At 40.6% G+C, this 23928-nt stretch overlaps 1 protein-coding gene across 4 annotated transcripts in view; it reads right to left on the bottom strand.

The window, feature by feature from the left end:
• LOC114556932 (collagen alpha-6(VI) chain) overlaps positions 1-19874 on the bottom strand; it is a 69232-nt gene extending 49358 nt beyond the window's left edge. Inside the window, exons 1-9 of one of the 4 annotated variants that reach the window (XM_028580077.1) lie at positions 19802-19818; positions 19173-19238; positions 16937-17069; positions 12783-12947; positions 5479-5583; positions 4612-5199; positions 3420-3977; positions 2453-3070; positions 27-587 (exon numbers count right to left, since the gene is read on the bottom strand). In XM_028580077.1, the coding sequence (XP_028435878.1) occupies positions 27-587; positions 2453-3070; positions 3420-3977; positions 4612-5199; positions 5479-5554 (2401 nt within the window). In that variant the 5' untranslated portion in view covers positions 5555-5583; positions 12783-12947; positions 16937-17069; positions 19173-19238; positions 19802-19818. The other 3 variants (XM_028580078.1, XM_028580076.1, XM_028580079.1) reach the window with 3 other exon arrangements.
• Positions 19875-23928: the final 4054 nt, after the last annotated feature.

Here is a 23928-nt window from a genome sequence, read left to right as displayed (position 1 = left end):
GTCCAGTGTAGTTAACCTTTACTTACCATCTTCAGTACAGATGTCTGTGATGATGTCGTTGTTGATGGATTTCAAGGCATCAAAATTATTGACCTGGATAGTCCTCTTGGGGTCGCCTGCAATATCTAGTAGATCAGCTTCGTTTGAGTCTTTCACCCCGATGGCAAAGATGATGACACCCTGCTGCCTCAGTTCTTCTGCTGGAGCCTTGACGTCATCAGTGGATTCCCCATCGGTGATGACAATAAGGTACTTTGGGACCTCGTGACCACGAGTTTGCATCGCTCTCCTAAAGTGTGGGCCCATGGATTTTAGGGCTTTTCCTGTCTCTGTCCCACCTCCTTCATGTGCAATATTCTTCACGTATGTCTCCATGTTATCAACATTTGAGGAGTCTGTCAGGTCAAATTGCAAAGTTGGATCATCAGCATATTTCACAAGCCCGACGCGGACATGATCTGGCCCAATATTGAAGGTCTGAAAAAACTTGATGATGAAGTTCTGCATGTCTTCGAAGTCTCGGTTCCCAATGCTTCCCGAGTCGTCCATCAGGAAGAAGATGTCAGCTTCATCCTTTTTTACACATGCTGGAGAGGAAAAGCAACTGCATGAGTTAGTTCTTTTCACATAGTCACAGAGAGGAGGGCTAGAAATTAATATTCAAACTGGCTTTGACTGATCATTCTGGGAACAAAAACTTAAGTTGGGTCAAAATTACTTTTTGTTCCACCCATCCCATTCTCATCCATACTCTAACTCTCTTCTTACATTGATTTAATACAGGGCTCGACATTAAGTCTTGTCCGCTTGTCCGGGACAAGTGGATTTTTTGTAGGGCAAGTGGAAGAGAAATGTACTTGCCCCACTGGAGAAGTTAAAACTCAAACAAAGTAAAATGCCATGTTACTTCACATTATGTGCCACTCATTACGTCTATGTTACCGATTTGAAACAATACATTTTTTCCCCCGCAATCCGGGGCAGCGGACCCAGCGGTAGCTGGTCAACGGGCCACTAACGTTAGACCCAGCCCGCTGTTCAGCTCATTCTCTGTAAGCAATGCAGCATCAAAGCACGGCAAACCAGCCGGTGTTAGTGGGCTAACATTAGCTTGCTAACTCCGCCTTAACGTTACCTCCTCGCCACATCGTTGACAGAAAACAAGAGACCCATGGCTAATACGGCACCGTTGCCTTAACGACCGTTATCTACCGTACCGAATTGCAACGCGGATTTCGGTGCCACTGAAATGCCTGCGCTTCTCTCTGATGCTCCGAAAACGGACGTTAGAGGCAACCTAAATATCGCCGCATGTCACGGTAGTAAAAACTACCCTTGGCAGCAGGTAACGTTAGCCTACCGTTAGCTAGCAGCTGGAGTAACCACGGTTAAAATGCTGACAGCTAAAAGGTGTAAAAGTTTGTCTGTATTTCACCGTAGAGGAACGTATGACAGTGTGCAGCTGCTGTTGTCGTCGGAAAAACAACACAGATGTTGCGTTCACTTGAAATTCACCAGCCTCGTGCTGCATTCAAAGTTGTTGTAAAATACCCTTTTCCAATCCAGTCGTCGTTTTTCTTGTTTAACAGAAACTTACTGGTGAAATAAGTTATTGTTATAAGTTATTGTTGTTACATTTTTAATAACTCATTTAATTTTGCCTTAGCAATAAACAAGCTGTTCTATAATGTTGTTTTTTTGTGCTCCTTTTGAAAATATGTATAAATAATTAAAGAGTTAACACCATTTAGTGCCGAAATCCATTGCTATGTCTACAAAATTATTTTAGATATAGTATAAGTTTAAGTCACCACTACCTCTTAGTATCTCAGAACATAAACTAGGAATCTCAAAGTAATGAGAACATTTAAAATATTGACTTAGAATCTCAATATATTGACTTAATATCTCAAAATATTGGTTCAGTATCTCAATATATTGACTTAGTAACTCAGAATATTGACTAGGAATCTGAAAGTAATGACAAACTTTAAATTATTGACTTAGAATCTCAATATATTAACTTCTGCACACCGGCGTGCAACGTATTACTTTGTATTATGGAGTTTGCAGATCCTTTTTTTCTTTTTGAATGGGAAATCTATTCTTGGGACTCATTTGTTTCTACTGTTTTAACTGAATTTTATTAATGTTGATAGTGTTTGGAAGCTTTCAACGGTTTTATTCGAATTCTGCATTAGCAAAAGATTTTTTTTTATTTTTATAAAATGATAAATCTTTACCTGGAAAGTGACTTTTGTGCATGGACAAGTGAAACGCAATTGTACTTGTGCAAAGGACATGTGCCTCAAAAAGTTAATGTCAAGCCCTGTAATATGCAGGTTACAACATAAATACTAACCCAATATTTAAATGTTGATTATTTTGTGTCTATTGAACTTCTCAATATTCACAAAACGAAAGAAGACTACGAAAAAACAGTGGTTCAAACCTTTTTTCGTCTCGGATTCCCTTGCACTGACTTTGGCTTGGTCAATGATGTTTTCGCAAATGACTTTCTGCAGGCTGTGCTTCAGAGACTTCAGCTCGGTGAAACTGTTCACATTAAAAACATGCCTATCAGTGGGGTGAGACGCCATGTCCCTCAGTTCTTCCATGTTGGCATCTTTGATTCCTACAGAGTATACGGTGACATCATCCCGACGGAGACTGATTGCTGCTTCATGCACGCTGTCCTGGGATTCACCGTCTGTAATCACCACCGCCACCTGCTGGACACCCTTACTTTTCCTGCTTCCCTTTTCTTTAATGAAGATATTGTCCAGAGTGAAGTTTAGGGCAGCTCCAGTGTTTGTTCCACCTCCTCTGTAAGGCAGGATATTGATGAACTGGAGGATTTCCTCCCTGTTATTGAACGTGTCGAGGTAGACCTGTGGTGTGGACTCCTCGTTGTACGTAACAATGCCCACTCTGACTTTATTCGTTCTTACATCCAGGCTGCTCACAATAGAGTGCAGGAAAGTGCGCACCAGCTTAAAGTTTTCTTGTCCAATGCTTCCCGACTCATCAACGATGAACACAATGTCTGCAATATTGGCTCCTTTGCAATCTGTGAAAAGGAGTGTGATAAGTTAACTTGAGCCATCAGCTACTTAAACATTCAAATATATATTTGAAGATGAAATTATTTACAGTTTGGTGATTTGCGATCTTAAAAGGCGGCTAGGTTAAAAGTATGGCATAAAATAATTTAAAGGTGATTTCTTTAAAATCTACTTTACATTTAAAACTCATAACAGCATTCAATGACTTTTTTCTCCAAAAATTAACTCAGATAGTCAGTCTTATTTGTTCCTCTCTGCCTGTAAAGCAGCTGTACAATGTCCACTTCCAGACACTAACAACAAGAATTATGACTGGTTAGGTGGCTGAGTGCCCAAAGGAATGATGATTCTCACCTTCAGTAATGTCGTCCTTTTTCTCAGTCATGATGGAATCCTTCAAAATAAGTACTCTGGGAGAATCAAATGCGTACTCAGAACTAACAAAACGTAGTAAGGCATCCATACTTGCACCTGCACTCATCCCAACAACAGTAACCCCTGCTGATTTGATCTTTTGAGCTTCCTTAGACACAGGATCATCTGAGTCTCTTCCACTCACAACGACCAGGAACTGTCGGGCACCTAGGTGTGCACGACCCCCCGCCTCTCTGGTAAAAAAGCGAGTGTTGGCATTCTGCAGAGCCCTACCCAGGTTACGTGGTTGGTTGGGTTGTGGGCGCAGGCGGAAACCTCTGACAGCAGACACGAGTTGCTGTTTAGTTTGATGAGCATTGAGAAGGAATTCAACCTGGGTATCTTGACCGTACTGCGCCACACCGACACGGTAGGTGGACACTCCGGCGTTAATTTGATTGATCAATCTCACAAGGTCGTTCTTAAAAGACACAAACTGTCCTTGAGCTATGCCGCTGTCCACCAGGAAGAAAATATCTGCATACCTTTCTGCCAAAGCTGCAAGAAGAAGAAAAAACATAAACATTATTACATTTTGTTACAGTTTAATACAGTCAAGTCAATATTGTCTGGCTCCTCCCAGCCACCTCTCAAAGTTATAGCTAGTTCGTCATAGTTGAGGAGAAATAATTCAGCCTAACTGACCTTTCAACCCAAAAAAGAAGCATACAAACTTTTATATTTTTAGGTTTTGACAAGCAAAAGCTGACTGTACAAACAATATGGTGCCAAACTCAATTTTTTCAGGCTTAACACCACTACTTTTCTCATGTGTAGCAGGTCCAACACTGTGAATACCCATTTACATTTGTAAACTTCGCCATATCTCAGCCCTTTCTATGATGGCAGGCTTTCAGTGGGCCATTTGGAACAGGTACACTTTTGTCTTAATATATGTTTGAACAAGACTGCGTAGAAACTGACACCTTAACTACACCTACCCATGCACATATTTTCCTGCGTTCTTCAAAACCCTTACTGGAAATGACAGTAATCAAGTTGAACTTTTTGACAAAATGGCTACCAAAGTGGACTGCAGATTGTAAGAGTACACTCTGGCTAGTTATTTTCTATTATTGTGAAATTAACAACTATGCAACTATATAATGTTTCCTCCAATCCTTTGCCTTACCTTCCTTTTGAGCTACCACAGAGACACAAACAGTTTCCAGCAGCTTTTCCATCTGCTCCTGCAGAGCCTGATAGCTATCTAATGAGTGAAGGAAGCGATCTGCAGGCCAGTTGGCGATGGCCTCAAGCTGCTTCCGGTTGGCTTCTCCCACCCCGATGCCAAACACAATGACTCCGTCCTGCCTAAGCTTCTGGGCGGGTTCCTTCACCTCATCAGCGGACTCCCCATCTGTGATAACTATAGCGATCTGAGGCACCCGTTGGCCAACTCGGCTTCCCGCCTCTTTGGTGAAGTACTGCTTCTGGAGGAAGTCGATGGCTTTTCCTGTTTCAGTGCCTCCTCCTAGGAGTTGAATTCTTTCCACGGCGGCCAGTAGAGACTTCTTGTCAAAGTGATCCTTCAGCAGGAACTCCTGTCGACGTTTATCACTGTACTGAGCCAAGCCGATGCGAACTTTGTTGGGGCCGATGTCGAGGGCTTTGATGAAGTTGCGGAGAAAAGACCGGACCTCCTGAAAGTTTCCAGGGCTGATGCTGGAGGAGCCATCAACTAGGAAGACGATGTCGGCCACGGTGGCGTTTTCACAATCTGAAGAGGGGGGGAACAGGGTCAGCATAGCACGAGCCAAAATAGGGTGTTCTGGGTAAAGTCTCAGTGTAAAATTAGAGCTAACAATGTCACAGTGAGTATGTTTATGATTTTTGGATGTTTGGATATTTAAAAGAAGGCCTTTTTTCCGATTAAGACGTGTGATGTGACGGTATTATTCAGCTTAGAACAGACCTGCCCCTACTGCTGAAAAAAATCATGAATCCCAAACATATACTGTGTTTGACGGCTCATTTACAAACAAACACAACTTCCCACCTGTGCTCTGAGCAGCGATGCCAGAGAGCAATGCTGCTACGATGAGGCTGAAGACCAAACTGGTTCTTCCCATCATGCTGGGACGGCTCGTGAGTTTCTCCCTTCCTACAACACAGATAGAACAGGAGTTAGTGCAGAACGTCATTGTCTTGGTCCTCATCAGCAAACTCTGCAGACCGAGTTATTTCGGAAGAGGATCTCAAAGAGACAGGCGCTAGAACGGAGCGTTTCAGACAGAGGGAGACTACAGGTATATTCAGACAGACAGTATGAGAAAAATTAAGTGTTTTAGAAACAAAAACAAAAAAAGTTATATTTTACTGGCCCCTATAAAAAAAAACTCCAATGGAAAAAAACAAGGAAAGACGTCGGAAAAAAAAGTAAAGAAAAGAAAAAGTCACAAAATAAGCATCAAGGTTAAAACGGCAAAAGAAATTCCCAAAAAAAAAAAAAAAAAAAAGACAAATATGTACGTACGAATTATGACAGGTGTGGAGATCATACCTGCCAACACTCCCATTTTTCCCGGGTTTCTCCCGTTTTTTAGCCCTATCTCCCGGACCTGGCAACCTATAACCCAGTTGATCTCTGCGCAAGCCAATGAAAATGGCAATCTCCTGGATTTTGAAAACTAAATGTTGGCAGGTATGACGGAGATGAGAAGGGTATGTATCAGGGTTCGTACACCTTTTCCAAGGTCAAATTCAAGCACTTTTCAAGCACTTTCAATGTACATTTTAAAGCTTTTTCCAGCACCTTACACCACCTTAAAATATATACCAATACATAGTCAAAATTATTATTTTCTGTTTTTATCACATTAAAAGACATAATGCTATAAACAGCCAAAATTGTGTTTACACCACCGTAAAATATATACCAATACACAGTCAAAATTATTATTTAGGGTTTTTGTCACATTAAAAGACATAATGCAATAAACAGCCAAAATTGTGTTCTGTAATAGCAGAAGGATCAGATATTTAAGCAAAACACAAGTTTTATTTTTCAAAATGTAGACTTTGTTTGCTATCTAACCTGCCTGAGTCAAGGTAAAAACAATTACCCCAAACAAAATCACTCGACAGGTTCACTGCAGTGACCCTGAATTATCACCTTCTCTTCATGGTTCATAACATAACACACAGCAAGACAGCTATGGAGAGGAGTACAGAATGGGAGGATCTGAGCCAAATGACATGCAGCTGGGTCATTCTGGGTCAAAATCCAGGAAAACAGTTGCCGCACCTTCTTAGATTTTGCTCAAAGTTTATGCTACCCTTAATGTCAGTCTTTTCACACTTTTTTCTAAATTTAGGGAATGCCGTACAAACTTGTAATGGTTAAGTCATATTGACATGTTTGTCTTCCATCCTACAAAGTTTGGACTGCCTATGAATTAATGTCCAGATATTGCTTCCCAGATATTGTGATTTTCAGGCTGTAAAACTGAAGTAATTTCAAGGGCTAAAAATATCAAGATACAGGATTTGAACAGAAATATTTTACAGGCCTTGGTTTTGGGATACATTCTTGATATAGACGAGGTTTGAACAACATCTGAGACAGTGCAACAACAACCTAGCCTGACATGGTCCTACTCAGATTCTAGTCAGAATGTGAGTCTGAAACCGCTCCATTGGGCTGTGATTATGGGGCGTGTTCTAACCGAACAAGGATAAAAAAATGTCTCTGCATTCATTGGATAGACCTACAACCAATCAGAGCAACGGAACTCAACACTGTGTATCGTCTCCATAGCAACCACTCATTGCACAATGCATTCGTTCTAACTTCCGACTTTTAGACTTTTTTTGAAGCTGGATATATCATTTGTTTCTTGTAAATATAAATGTGGATAACGTTAATGATAGTGACATGCTCGCTACAGTTGCATTTCTAGAGATGGATCGGCGAAAACACGTTTTATTTCTCTGATTCACGGCTTCGTTCTAGCGCCGGCGGTCCCTCTCTTCAGTCTCTCTCTATGTCTCTCCACCATATAACGCTCTCTCTCTCCAGTCTCTGTCTATGTCTCTCCACCATATAACGCTCTCTCTCTTCAGTCTCTCTCTTGCTTTCGGGCAGTTGTTGAGGCTCCTCCGCTGAGGATTTTAAAATGAATGCGCTGTCGATATCTTCTGTAACAGACGCGATGGTGGAATCTACACCTCAACAAATTCAACCCAAACGTTCTTTGGTGACGTGGTTGATTCTGTTACTGTTGATCATCTGTCCGACAATCTGATTGGTCCGAACAGATCCTGTTCGGGCAATAATTGCTTCTCAATGGAGCGACTCCAGACCGAACTTCCCAACCTCAAATTTTGTGGCCGGGGCTAAGTTTGGCTGGCATCCAGGCTAACAACAACCTATAATTGTATTTTTAATCCAGACTCTGACAGTGCACAGGCACCTGCTTGATAAATCGGCTATATTAATTGGAGAAAAAAAATGTATTTCATTGCCAAGACATATATATTTATCTACTGGAATAGAGCAGTGTAAATATTGAACAAGGCCATCCTCAACCTTATAGTAGGCTACTTGTATGACTTGTATGACATGTATGACGAGTATGGCTACGTTCACTGCATATTCCACAAATGAACGTGCCATAACGGACATGCAATACTACTAATTTACATTATCACACCAAGTCCTCTCAGTCACTTGCGAATTCCTAGCTAGAAGTTACTAGCGTAAACAAATAGGTGCTAACTGACGCCAACGTGTACAGTAGGCTACTTCAGTTGGCTTACTTGAAACTTACTTCATGTGACTCGAGAGCGCAGACTCGCCCATTGTGAAAAGCTGCACGTCTTTTTTGCAGACTTTACAAGAGGCAACTCGTAGGGTTTGTCCCCGTTTAATACATAATTTATATTTTTCATCTTCCAGCCAACGTTCATCAAAACGACAACCTGCCGATATCACAAATCCCACTATGGCCATGCCAAGACCCGCCATACCATATATACTATATATTGGCCAGGTGTCCATGATGCTTACACAAGGTAACGTAACCCCATTTGTTCAGGTCTTATCCCCTGACCAATCAGCTATCCTAACCTTAACCACTTGAGGTCAATGCCTAACCCCAACCAATCGAGCTGCTTCCTAGGTTGGGTCTTGGCGTGGCGCCAGATCGCAGTCACACATGCACAAGCGAGCAGGTTTAATTTTAGGCTCTCCAACATTTTATTTCTCCAGACACTACAGGTGAATAGGGAATTTTTTTTAACTAGCAGATATCACCTTGAAACTCTGCCAGTTGATTACTTACATTAAGATGAGAAAGAAATGTATTACAAGTTTTCTGTAATTTAATGTTTAAATATGCAAATTAGGCATTATCTAATGAAAAATGCGCTAATTTGCATATATTTTAAAAAACGAAATCTGAGTATTGGATAAAGCCACGTTCAAAATTATTTTTTCATTGTGTTCACATATTAGATGGGAAAAAATTACAGAGGGATTTATGGATATCTACTTTTGTTATCCTGTAAATCCGAAGATACTGTAAATAGCCTTAAAAAAACGATTTTTGCCATGTTTTTTGGAATAAAATGTTATATAAATCAGGCTAGGAATAATATATTTACAAATCCCTCTGTAATTGTCTTCATAATATAAGTAGGTACACGACTGGAAAGTTTGGTGTATAAAGGTGCTACTGAAGTGGAGTTTTCGTTCTTGGAGTATGAGAGAAAAGTCATTTTGAGAAAACGGGCTTTAAAGATTTTTATAGCAAAATTCCACTAATTTCTAATGAAAGCCATGAATTACAGACACATATCCCTTCAGGTCCAAGTAAGATCCATGTATCTCACTGTTTAACATCCACAACTCATTATTGCTTCATCCATCACTAATCATAACATCCAAAACAACACATCAACATGGCCTTCAACTGAAGACCATTACATCACAAACTTCAAACTGACAGAACACAACCATTACACAGCCTGGTTCCCCCAAGTTTGTTTACAGTCTCCATATCCATGCCAGTACCATAAGTAGGGCCCTCCTCCATCTCGTGCTGTTGTCTTTTCACTATTTTGGCTGTGCTTACACTCTTAAGGCTCCACTTTGCACAGGAGGAATGGACACTATTGGCTTTTGAGATCCTAACCATGTCATCATCCTTCATTGCATTAACAGTCTGTGCTCTGAAGCCACAATTTCTCCATCACAGCCAGCATGGCAGAGGCACCCTCATTGAATGTAGAAATAGCCTTCATGGCTGCAGTTTTTGGACACTGGGCCCATATAACCAAGTTGAGGCATGCGTTGGCATTCTGAGTGCCTCCATGCTGCACAGTCACTGGACATCCGGTGATACACAGGGATGAGCTTCTTATGAATCATTCAAAAGACCAATATTTAGAACACTGGAGAAAGCAATCAAAGTAGACTAAATTGTTATTAAACATATTATTTTCACACTGTCAGAGATACGAAGAAGAGACGGATCATGACTAAATACAGGTTCAGTGACCACCAACTGGGTCAGACAGAGATGCACTTCCTCCTCCACTGGGAAAAAGTATTTTCCCTAAGAGATTTACACCTTGGAAAAATAGCCAAAATAAGTTAACACCAGAAAAGAAGCTGGTAGTTCTCCTAGGAGAATATGGATCTGCCTGCCACAGCCTGAGGGACTCACAACCACTTAGGATCCCAAAATTACAGATTTGTTTAGTATTTTATATGAATTATAGTAGAATAGTATATATGTGACACCTACATATTTAATATATGACATGTAGGCCATACATTTCTGTAAACTGCTTGGAGAGAGGGAGAGAGAGAGTCAGTCTGATTACCTCCGCTGTCTTTAAACAGTTTACACATCGACGTACTATGTGAAGGCATTTCATCATCTGCTGTCTCAGTGTGTAATCCCCTGTGTCTTTACTAGTACTACTTTGCAAATGTTTTCGTCTTCTCTGAGGTGATTTTCGACCGTTTGACGCATTTATTTTGACATTCTGAACTACCGCAGAAATGTCAGAGCGTGTCACGTGACCATTCTAAGCAAATCACATTGTCAGGAATTGTCATCAGCCAATGAGATTGCGCATTTATCGCTAAATCCCCCCTTTTACTTTCACGATTGGTTGCTGATGAAATGGAAATGACCATATTTGGACCCGACAGCATTGTAGAGGAGAGAGAGAGCTTTCCAACGGTATATGAGATGACAGGGTGGAGACAGCGATCGCGAAGCAGCGGGATGATTTAGAACGCCAACTTTTGTTGAATTTAGGAGAAATCTACCGACGCTAACAAAGTATAATAAAATAAAGACCTAAATATGTATTTTTGACTTTTTTTCACCACGTCTGAAAGAAGACATGTTATTGAACACAAATAGCCAAAAATCTCAAAATTGACCAAAAAACTATGTTTTTGCCTGCCGTGTCTCGCCTTAATAAACAAACTATTCAGTCAGATAGGTATTTGTTGTGAAAGAAATACATTTACAATTTCAAGCATTTTCAAGCATTTTATCCAAAATTCAAGCACTTTTCAAAGCTTGAAAACAACATCAAAATTCAAGCATTTTCAAGGATTTCAAGCACCCGTACGAACCCTGAAGTATGGACTTATCTAACTCTGGGGGATACGGTGAATAAGCTAAAGTCCCAATAAGTAGCCGTGTTCCTCTAAAATAATCTGTCTGGCTATCTCGTGTTGTCTTCCCGTCGACCATGCAACGTTTAGTTTTTCTGGGTCTAAAAATAAAACTATTTGGTAGTCTTTTTCGATACTTTTTTTTCGCTTTTCACAAAGTTTTTTTTTTGACGTTTTTTTCCAATTTTTTGTCACCTTTTTCAGTGTTTTTTATTGATTTTCTTCTGCACTTTTGATATTTTTTTCCAAAATTTTTGTCACTTTTTTTCAACGTTGTTTCATTTATTTTTTTCAAAAGCTACAAAATTGAATTAAACACCAAAATTCAATGAAAGTAGTGAACTGATCATTTATTTTACTTGTGAAGAGCGTGGTATGGAACCATCTATGTTATTTATTTTTTTGACAATTTGGTTGAAAGAAACCCAAATTTCAGACTTTTTGAAAACGGGTTAAATCTGCTTATGATCAAGACTTCTTCCAGAACAAATTATTTCGGGCTGAATGGAACCTGGGTCCCTGCAGTCCGACAAAGGATATCATGTGTTCTGGGGCGTCATTTATAAAACTGTGCGTAGATTCTATTCTGAAAGATTTCGTGCGCGAAAAAAGTCTGAATTTTCGTACGCAAAAAGAAATTTACGGACGTGTTACCTTATGCAAGGTCGTCCCATATTTGTCCTAATAAAGTCCATGTTAATCAATCAATGAATATAGCAGCCTTGTATAGGAGCCCTTGATGACCAATCATGAAACGAAAAAATGGGGAAAAAACACGATTCAGTGATTGTGAGATCGAGGTGCTCCTAACAGAGGTAGAACATCGAAACAAAATCCTGTTTGGAGGCCTTAACCGTGGTGTTCATATTTTTGTTACACAGTCTTAATACTTAACAGATTTAGCTCAATTACCAATGATATATACATCATTTATGGTTCATATTTGCCATTTACCCCTGTGAGATCACATTTACGATAATACGATCATTTTCGTTTTTGGTGAGAAAACTTAGCTTATTTCTTAGAACTTAATCAGAACAGGTAAGAGTGCTCTAAATCTGTACACATGTATGTTTCCCATAAATATATATATTGATTTGATTACAGCAAAGACAACGTCGGCAGTATAAAAGGCAAAATAGGCCACAGAATATTTGGTTATGTATTGACAGGTGCCATATATGAAAATCGATAATTATTATTATTTTTTAAAATTACATTTATATATTTGCATTTATATCAAAACCTAGAGACTTTCAAACACCAACATGTCATTTATTAAATGTATTTGTGTCTAAATGACATATAAACATCTTTTCCTATTCTATTTTGCCTGGAAACGCTTCCAACAACACGTTTGTGTGTCGCGTGAAAAATAGGCGTCGGTCCTATTTCTAGCATGCGCGCGTTTCCGGCACGGCTTGAGCCGCGCCTGAGACGTGCGTGTCACGGAGGCAGTGTTCAAGCTATAACATGTTAACATGGGAGCCGAAATATGTGTTAAATAATCCTGATTTCAATATTGACCAAAGTAATTGTGATTTTCTTTCAGTCCTTAAACGTCACCCCTTTAAGTTTACAGATCAAACTTATAAAATCCACACTGCTGTTACATTTCCATCACTGCAAACGTAAGTGAAAAGAAATTCAAAGTTACTTACAGATCTGCTGTGACATGCGCTCCCCCTGCACCCAAACACAGGAGTCCCACAGTCATGTAGCTGCAGCCTCGTTTTTTGAAGGATGAAGAAGAGGAGGAGGGGTAGGAGGAGGAGGTGGGGTAGGACCGAGCCGCCGAGACTCCTCCCTCCACCTCCCACCACATTCTGCAGGAGAAAAAGGAGAACTTTTGTGTGCGTGTGAATCAGAGTAGGCTTGTAACACAAAGACAGAGACAAATTTCACAGAAATCTAGCCTGGCCTAGGGTTTTCTTTTTTTTCCTGGATTAAACATGCAGAAAGAAAGGGCTAACAGCACAGACCAACATAACAACAGGTTAGGTCAATGAGTCCAATCTATTCCCCTTATGTTAGGGCTTTCAGAGACAAACTGAAACCTACACTGTACATTTACTACCATAAACTGCCAATGTGTTCGCTGCTTCGATAGCCGACAGCTGTCTGCTTTGAACGCATTCACGTCACACTCTCTCTCATGGAGCCTACACGCTAAACACTGAGCTTCCCCGGTCTTAGAACACAAAGATATGCTGCCAGAACGCACTGTATTTGGTACGAAAGTCCGAATGTGCATCACGTGACACACACCCGGCTTTCATAGGGCCCTATGAAATACGTTTTATTTTTGCCACAACAAACTCAACATGAACGTGATGACGTATGGTTACTAGGCAACAGGCTGTGCCATTTGGCCACGGTTTAGGTAGAGACCTGTCTCTGCTTGTTGTTGTGACCTTTCTCCGCTTGTTGTTTTAAACTGAAAAATGAGAAGGAAGTAAAAAAGAAAAATCGTTTATTTAATATGTCCACAAAATATATGCAAATTCCGTGCGATTCCGCGTGTATAACAGAATTCCATTTTCATGTGTAGATTCCGTCCGTGTTTTCCGCATCACGGAAATCATAGGGCTCTACTTTCAAGCGGGGAGGCAGAACTGGTACTGTAACGGAAATTGCCCTAACCTAACTGCAGTGTTTCCCACACATGGACTAATGTGAGGCGGTGCACCTAACTATCAACACCGGCCGCCGCACATTGAGTTTCATTATTCTTTTTGTCTTTTAACGCTATTTAAAACACGTTCATCTGCATTTCCTTTCCCTGCTCTCCTCCGTCTCTCTGTGTCTCGCTCACACACACACACACACACACACACACACACACACACACACACACACACACACACACACACACACACACACACACACAGACACAGACACACACAGTTCCTCCCAATGTGTAGTGTTGTTTTGTTTTTTTTAAGCCCCCAACATCGTCTTCCAGGCAGCGCAGAACATTAACGGTACAAGCCTACAGCTGTACGCGGACACGGAGTGTGGAAAGTATGTCAGAGTTGTGTGTGTGTGTGTGTGTGTGTGTGTGTGTGTGTGTGTGTGTGTGTGTGTGTGTGTGTGTGTGTGTGTGTGTGTGTGTGTGTGTGTGTGTGTGTGTGTGTGTCGGCCTGCCCCCACGAAGCTCCGACCTGAAGAGGAGCAGAAAGACTGAAAAACTATTTTGGTACATTTACTGGCCATGTGGCATATAGCCATACAGATAGATTTAATTTATTAATTATATATTATTTAAATTTAATATTTAGTGTTAAATAATTGTAAAATGTAGTACAGAGTCTGTAGTCTGAGAACTTACGTGTCACGGCAATCCCACAACTGTACATCAGCGTGAAAGACGACATACTAAAGGAGATCAAAGACATATTGTGGATATTTAAAATGTCTTCCAGTTCCAGTGTTAAATATTCTTTAGAAATAAAAGTATATTGATCTTTGAAAAGGTGTACCTGCATTATTATGCCATTATCATTATATTAGATGCAAATGGTCTCTCGATGACAATATTATCGTTTATAGCAATAATTTCTGGGACAATTTATCGTCCAGCAAAATTTGTTATCATGACAGGCCTAGTAGTGTATATATATTGGATCTGCCCAGAGCCACTCTGGATCTGCCATAACCAATCGCTAACGTTTGGTTGTGACGTCGGCTTAGCATCGCTAGCGTTAGCCGTATGGTGTAGACACATATAGCCGACGGCCGACCGAAATGAAAACCGGCAACTGATTGGACGAACGCGTCACATGGGTTTGTTTTCTCCGGAAATCCAAAGCCGGACTGTCATGGCGGCCGTTCAGAATACGATCTCATATTGGACTAAAATAGTTCACTGAAACATGTTTCTGGAAACCTTTTAAGCAAGAAATAGGCCGTGCAGTTGCTGAATCTGTCTTCAATTCAGCTCAACAAAGGTCAGTTTAGAAGATTTTCGTCAGATTTTGAGAGACTCTAGTCACCTCATCCCGCTCGTCATTTCCGGGTGAGTCCCGACGGCCCTGCCGCCGACCGAACATGTCAGGTCGGCCAAAATGAACGCCGACAGCCCCCCAGACTGACGACGGCACGGGACACACCGAACAGATTCGAGTCACTGACCTCGCCAGACTGTCCCATGGCCGATAATCGGCCTGATGTGTCCCGGCCCTTAGCCAACTCCTTAGCCTACTCCTTCACCACTAACGAAGCGAGCTGGAAAATCAAACTTTTCCCGAACCCCTTTGGGAGGAGGGCCACAACATAATGGCCACCAACACAACTCAGCAAAGATGGTCTAGCTCAGGCTTTAACTTCTGGATATTTGGCAGCGTTGCCACAACGGACCGAATGTCTTCACTCGCATCTTTCTCCGCCGTCATTATGGAACTACAACTCAAACTAGCGCATGACCTCAACGTCATTGTTCTCAGCAACTCCCTCTGTTCGCTGATTGGACCGCCAAATATTTGGCCGGAGAAAACCCAAGAGTATACCGCAAACCCAGACGGAGTACTGAAGGAAAATGAAAATTGAGGGGAAGTACGTAGGAGGGCGGAGGCAGGTTAGCAAAACTGGTCAACTCACACCAAAAACTATCTAGACTGAAGAGCAACAATATGTATTTGTGATTTTGGTGGTGAACTGTAGTGATGTTACGTTCTGTGCCGAGGCTTCGGAGCGTGTGTCGAGAAATCCCGGAAGTTTTCTGTGAAGCGCTTATCGAGGCTTGTATCGTTTTGGACAAATGACGTCATTGATAACATCTGAAGCCTCGCTGCCCGTCCGTACCACGTGAAGGGTTTATGAAGTGGTTCGAATCTACACCGGTTATATTACAGGCTACATCCATGATCTACACGAGCACATTCACCGTCATCTGCCCAGTTAACCCACCGCCACTTTACAGTTTTAGAAAACTAATATTGCCCCTCCTGCTACTATTATATTATGATATTATAAAAAGATTGATTTACACACGTTTGATAGCCGCATTCATCTCAAGACAATCTGTTTATTATACAGTTATTTTGATTATATTAAACCACAAGAAAATACACACTATATTGATATAAATGGATTAGGTGGAAATTGATTTTTTCTTCTTTATTTCTAAGTCTTTACTGGCGCAAAATACAATAACAAAAACTGTCTCTGATACAGTGTATCCGAGCACATAGATCACCTGTAGTCTATATCCACGACGTCCCACTTCCGGGATTGTTCAGGTGCAAATTCCACCGGATGAGTTTAATTTCAGACAGATGTCCCGTCCCCTTCCTCTTTCTTTGTGTTGGCGTTCTAACCTCCGGTGGATTTATAAGGACTATGGTTAACTGCTCCTCAGATCTCTGCAGGGTAAATCCAGACAGCTAACTAGACTATCTGTCCAATCTGAGTTTTCTATTGCACGACTAAAACTACTTTTGAACGTACACATGTTCCACCAAAACAAGTTCCTTCCTGAGACTATTTTGCAGAGGCACAGTTGCTCCGTCCGGTGCTTAGTGCCCAACATGTTCTTTCCCATCCAGGAATGCTGTGTGGACTAGCCAGACCTTCCTCCGCAGCGCTGTGGAGGAAGGTCTGGCAATGGGAAACTAGATTATCTGTAAAATATGGTGTTTGGTGTTTTAAGCCCCCAACGTAGTCTTCCAGGCAGCGCTGCCTGGAAGGCACTAGGATTAGGCAATGGTTATGGTTAGGGTTAGGTGCCTTGAAGTCGACGGTTGCAGCGCTGCCTTGAAGTTTCAATGTTTTTTACATTGAAACAATGTTACAACCTGCAGGGTGTTTTACTAACCATGTGTCTGAAATTTCAGTTGGCCGTGGCGCTGCCAGGTGGAGTTAGGCGTCGCTGTGAAAAAGGTCCAACCAGGAGTAGTGCTTTGCCAGATGGCCCTCTGCAACGCCTCCCCGATATGCCTCTCTGAAATCTAAATAATTGTCAGTTTGAGGGGTATCCTGAGAGAGCACGAGGGGATAAAAGACTATGGACTGAAAGAACAAAGAGACAGCACAGGATGTCTTGATAACCCATCCTAAATTACATTACATGTCTTAAGTATATCTGTATGAGGCATGTTTTGATGGATCAGTATTGGTTAAAATAACGCAGATCATTTCTTTACTTAGTTCAGATCAACAATTGAAAGGGTAACTTGGTTTTTTTTTTTCAAAATGGACCCCATTTCCCATGTTTTTGTGTGTCAGTGACTAATGGTAACAACAATCTTTGAAATTTGTCCAGTATTGCAGCGGCAAAACAAGCTGCAATGAGACATTAATGACAGACTCAGATTATTATTAGACAACATTATGGAAAGGATCCCTACAGAGATAGACCTTTTAGTAAAAGAGTAAGATCCTTTTTGTTTAACATGAAACAGCCCTGAAATCACCATCAACAAACCCACCAGACTCCATGTAAATAATAACTACTTTTCATTGTGATATTTTGTGATAAAATTTTGAATCTGCAGCGTTCTCTGTCAGGTAAATACAGTAGTGCAATGTGTGATGTAGAAGTAGCCTACACTGTAAGTCAGTAGTAGGCTATACAGTGGAGTTGCATATGAAGTGGTTTGGGGTCCTTCTGTAAGTAATTTTGGGGTACAATTTGGTTTTGAAGAATTCTACAAGCAGCAATACCACAGGGCAAGCAATCGGCCCATTTCAAACAGGCACATTTTCAACAGGCACTGTAATAGTATTTTTAAATTAGCATTCTGCAACAAAAAAATAATAATAATAATAGCTGCCTGCCCAGTATTGAACTAAAGCTCAAGAGACTACAGTGTAATCACTGGTCAGATTAATCAAAAATATGTTTTCCTCTTAATGTTCCTCTGAGAATCAGAAAGCTTGAACTCAAGAGAGAGAGAGAGAACGAGAGAGAGAGAGAGAGAACGAGAGAGAGAGAGAGAGAACGAGAGAGAGAGAGAATAAAAAGCTATTTGGATGGTGACAGTTGTTGTCTGTGGTCCATCATGCTGTCAAAACACGTTGGCCATCAAATATTAAGATATCTGACAACTTCTCTGCAGAGAAAGACCTTCTTAGGTTTGAGTTCTGGCCTTTTAATTAATGGCTCCACATCTGTAAAGGCGGAGTTCCCCCAGCTGCTGCTACAACAACAACTTTTCTAATCTTTTAGCTCCATCTACAGGTGGAATCACATCAAATGCTACAGATTATTACTTCAGTAAAAGTACTAATGCCACACTGTTAAAATACTCTGTTACAAGTAAAAGTCCTGCAGGGAAAATATTACTTAAGTAAAAGCCTGTATGTATCATCAGGAAAATGTAAATGTGTAAAGTAACTAGTAACTAAAGCTGTAACAGATGAACGTAGCTGAGTAACTAAAGTAACTAGTAACTAAAGCTGTAACAGATGAACGTAGCGGAGTAACTAAAGTAACTAGTAACTAAAGCTGTAACAGATGAATGTAGTGGAGCAACTAAAGTAACTAGTAACTAAAGCTGGAACAGATGAATGTAGTGGAGTAACTACAGTAACTAGTAACTAAAGCTGGAACAGATGAATGTAGCGGAGTAACTAAAGTAACTAGTAACTAAAGCTGTAACAGATGAATGTAGTGGAGTAACTAAAGTAACTATAGTAACTAAAGCTGGAACAGATGAATGTAGTGGAGTAACTAAAGTAACTAGTAACTAAAGCTGTAACAGTTGAACGTTGCGGAGTAACTAAAGTAACTAGTAACTAAAGTTGGAACAGATAAATGTAGTAGAGTGAAAAGTACAATATTTCTCTCTGAAATGTAGCGGAGTAGAAGTAGAAAATGGCATGAAAAGAAAAGACTAAGTAAATGAGTAAATGTACTTAGTTACATTCCAGCTCAGACGGTTACCACGTAATATTAGCTAAACTTAAGGAAGACCTATTAAAAACCGTTTTCTAGTATTTTTGCGGTCGGTAATATTGAAAAACGCTCCAACCCACACACAGACGTGCACGAGACATGTCCCGAAAACAACAGACCCCCCACCCTCCAGAAAAAACAAGCAACAACGTACCTGTCGACAGAAACCATGGCATCCATGGCGGCAACGGCAGGTTCCTCCCCCGTTCTCCAGTAACTGCTGAGTTTCCACAGGCAGCCTCAAAATAACGGCGGAAAAGTGCCCGGATGTTCACCGTTTTCACCTTTTCCGTTTTAGCTAGCTAGCTAGCTAACTGAAATTGACAACTATTGCGGAGCAGTTAGCTAGGTTAGTAGCCAATGACAGGGCAGACTCGCGAACGTGCCTCCAATATATTCTCCCTCTATGGTATACCTACACATATGCTGTATTTAAAATCCTGTGAAAATTTAAAAAAACGTGATTTTCATAGCCTAGCTACGTCTCGGTATGACTAGCTACAGTGATGTTAACAGCTAACGTTAGCATTAGCTAGGCAGAGGGATGACCAGGCAGTTGGTAACCGTTAGCTAGCTGTTCAGTTCCTATCTGGCCTAAACTATATTGGTAACGTTAAGTTTTCTACGCCGCCAGTCACACACTTTACCGCCTAAAAGTTGGGTTTAGTTCAATTTAAATAACGTTATGTATCGCTAACAACCAGCTAGTTGGCATTGCTACAATGCTAGTGTTACTACGAAAACAAATAAAAACCTTATATACTGTCTATGATAAAAACTCACCACTCCAGCTCGTGCAGCGGGGGAAGGAGGCATTTCATTGGTTCTTTGGTTCTTTCCAAGCGGACCACGAGCGAGGCACTGATTGGTGGGCGTTTTATTTTTTTATTTTTTAGTGATGCAAAGTTCAAAACATCAAAAACTCAAAAAATATGGGCTCCTGGGTAGGTCACTTGGTTGCACGTGTTTGGAGTTATATTCGTTTCTTTATTCAAGAGCCACAAAAAATAAAGATAATATATATTTTTTTTATCAATCTCTGATTTGGGGGGCGTTATTACAGGATTACAGCAGCTACAGATGACAGATCTTTTTCAGAGCCCAGAAGTTATTTATTGCTGTCAGGGTGTAAAGACCATTTCAAACAATGTATATATAAAGTGAAGCCTATATATGAAATAGTTACCAACCCTGCCTTTAATGCAGCGGTGTAGTCTACGTGATACACACGTTTATGTAGTATACCCACTAAGAAAGCTCCAGGATTTCCATATACCCACTTAAAAATGTGCAATGACACGCAACAAACATACTTTCCATCATATTTTTGATATATTTTGAATTGTCGTCTGTGTTTTTCTTCTTCACATAGGCTAAATAAAGGGATTTCCACCGTAAATTGGTGCATAAAAGTGTATCCGAATACAGGAAATTAAGTCGTTGATGCTCATAACTTCCCAGGGGGAGGGCATCCAGACCCCCCCACTATGCGCAATAAACACTTCGCTAAAGGCTGCAACATTTAGGTGTAATTGTGGTGGAAGATTTCTGTCAACAGACTGGGCAATAAAGACAAGTTGTTCCGTGAGAGTTTGTTGAATTTTATTATTGCTTGCAAGCAAGGAGATCGAGTTACACAGCACACGTATCAGAGTACAGTGGAAGAGATCTCAAAGTAGCACAAAAAGACAAGAGTATATATATTTTTTGCAGAGAAACAGCATCCTGTTTGCACCAGGAAATATCTTGCTATAGCAGGATAACAAAACAATAAGAAATCAGGACACATCTGGGCGTACGCGTCTGGGAGTCACTGCAGTCATTTTTCATCGATGTCCGCAACATAACCTTTTCTGTCCAGACAGAAAAATCCCCTTATAGTCAACTCAACATGACCTTTCTGTCAGGACTAAAACATCCCATTACATAATTTAAGTTTTTGTTCCTTTTCAATGTTTTTGCAGCTTTTTGAAAACATTTTTGTCGTCTTTATTCAAGTTTTTTTTGACAATCTCGTTTGAGGTTGGTATTGTTTTTCAGAAAATCTTTTCTTTAAAAACTATGTAATATGGCACTCAAATGCACTTAATACGTTTAGTTTTTTTGAGAGTTGTTGAGAAATGTTGCTTTTTCTGAAAATTAAACCAAACTATTGTATATTATTGCTCTTCAACAAAACTAAAGTATTTCTTATCCGATTACTCGATTAATCAATGGAATAATCAGTAGAATACTCGATTACTAAAATAATCGATAGCTGCAGTTTTTTTGTGACAATTTCTTCAATGTTTTTGTTGGGTTTTTTTGAGAATTTTTTCTACATATTTGGCGTCTGTTTCATGTTTTTTTAAACACTTTTTTGTCGCCTTTTATAAAAAAAAGACGCTTTTGTCTCTTCTTTTGTGTTTTATTTGTATTTTTTTGTTTTTGTCCCTTTTATTTATTTATTTTTTATTACATGCATACACGTCCCGGGACCTCCCTGGATATAGTCAGGGTTTTGATTTCTCTGGTAGTTTCTCCCTCACACCAGCAGGCGGCGCCATCAGACAGCACACTCAGCAGCAGGGACGTTGAGGAACTTAAACCAAACACACCCCGTTAAACTGATGTTCATTCACAGGAATAGAGTTTACTTTAAGTTTAGAACATGTCAAGGGAAAAATCTAATGTATTAAAGTACTATTTAGAGCTACTATACTTTACCTGTATCATCACCTGCAGACTGGACTACTGCAACAGCATTCTTTACGGACAGGGGCGGATCTACCGGGGGTACCACCCTAAAAGAAAGCCTTGCCACCCCTGCTGCCACCCCAGTTGGTAGCAACAAATTAAAAGTTATGGCCAATTTGACAACGAGTGCGAGTCCAATTGCAGTCAGTCAAAAACTGTTTGCTTCCCCTCTCACACATCTGCCACTCATCACCTGTGTCTTACCTTAAAGCCTGTCCTGTGATAAAGCCCCCTTACTTCTATCCTACTCCTATTAAGTGAGATCACATTGTATGGTCACTTATTCCTAATATACTTCTATCATACTAACAACTTCAAAATACTTCTCAGCACCTAATACAAAGCACCTAATAACCTTGCCCCGCCATATACCTCTCCGACCTCCTCACCCGTCACACACCCCCATTTTGACACACATACATTTAATAAATGACATGTTGATGTTTGAAAGTCTTTAGGTTTTGATATAAATGTAATTAAAAAAAATCGATTATCTAATATTGCGCCTGTCAATACATTACGAAATATTCTGGAGCCTATTTTGCCGTCAATAGTGCCGACGTTGTCTTTGCTGTAATCAGATCAGTGTATATTTATGTTTAAGATTTCATTTTATCAGTGGGAAACATCCATGCCTCACACTGCCTGCGTGGCGTGAGCTTACTTAGAGACTTTCAAACATCAACATGTCATTTATTAATATGTATTTGTGTCAAAATAACATATCTTGCTTTGTCTCTGCTTGTCCATGCATGTTTTCTTGTATCTGTGTAATAACAGAAACTGTAAAGCGTCTTTGAGTGTTTAGAAAAGCTCTATAAATAATAAATGTATTATTATTATTATTATAATTATTTTTACTTGAGTATTTCCATGTTCTTCTCCTTTCTACTTGTACTCCAGTACACCTCAGAGGTAAATATTGTACTTTTTACTCCACTATACATTTGTCTGTACAGCCGTGTGGACTCACTGCACCGCTCGCCCTCAGCAGCCTGCAGACACACACACACACACACACACACACACACACACACACACACACACACACACACACAGAGGGGACAGAAACAACTGCAGGAGTTTACTTTAACAGCTAGTCTCTTATAGCCAGACCTTCAGGGTCTGGCTAGTCCACACAGCATTCCTGGATGGGAGAAAAACGTGCTCTGCTTTATCGGCATTTCTTTAAACCAATCAGAATCCTCGTGGGCGGGGCTAAGCTCCGGACGGAGCCACGGTGCCTCTGCTAAATAGTCTCAGGAAGGAACTTGTTTTGGTGGAACATGTGTACGTTCAAAAGTAGTTTTAGTCGTGCAACAGAGAACTCTGATTGGACAGATAGTCTAGCTAGCTGTCTGGATTTACCCTGCAGAGATCTGAGGAGCAGTTAACCATAGTCCTCACAAATCAGCCGGAGGTCAGAACCCCAACACAGAGACAGAGGAAGGCGATGGATGGCGGCACCGGAGCAATCCCGGAAGTGGAACGTCGTTCATATAGACTAGCATATTGGATCCCAATTTGTCCTGATACTTGTTATCTTCATATTAGAGCTACAAAGATTAATTAGGAGGCAAATATTAAATTAACCGCCAACTATTTTGATAATCGACATTTTCGAGTCATTTTTATGAAAATATTTGTGTGATGTCAGCTTTAAGATGGGAATATTGTTCTAGTTTCTTCTCTCCTCTGGGACAGGAAACTGAATATCTCTGAGTTGTGGACAGAACAAGACATTTGAGGACGTCATCTTGGGCTTTTTGGGGAAACACTGATCCGCATTTCTCACCATTTTCGGACATTTTAGAGACCAAACAACAGGATATTCAATACTCAAGTACAAATTATGTTTCAGATTACTGTATAGATAGATAGACTTGCATGTAAGCAAGTCAATAAAAAATCGGGTTGATGAATAAACACTGGTGTGTGTGTGTGTGTGTGTGTGTGTGTGTGTGTGTGTGTGTGTGTGTGTGTGTGTGACTGTGTGTGTGTTTGTAAAGGAGTTCAGTGAGCCTCGTCTCCTCAGACTTTCCAATGGGAGCAGAGACAGCGCTGGAGAGCCAGAGAGGACCAGAGAAAGATTTCTTTTTGTTAAATTTAACAAAGAGAAAACTGGGTTATCTTAAGTTGTTGCTACTCTGTCCTAGTTCCCTTCCCCCCCCCCC

This window comes from Perca flavescens, chromosome 6 (genome assembly GCF_004354835.1).
Source record: "Perca flavescens isolate YP-PL-M2 chromosome 6, PFLA_1.0, whole genome shotgun sequence".
Taxonomy (NCBI): domain Eukaryota; kingdom Metazoa; phylum Chordata; class Actinopteri; order Perciformes; family Percidae; genus Perca; species Perca flavescens.
Note: the sequence above shows the minus strand (reverse complement) of the source record. Positions and strands in the feature narration are given on the sequence as shown.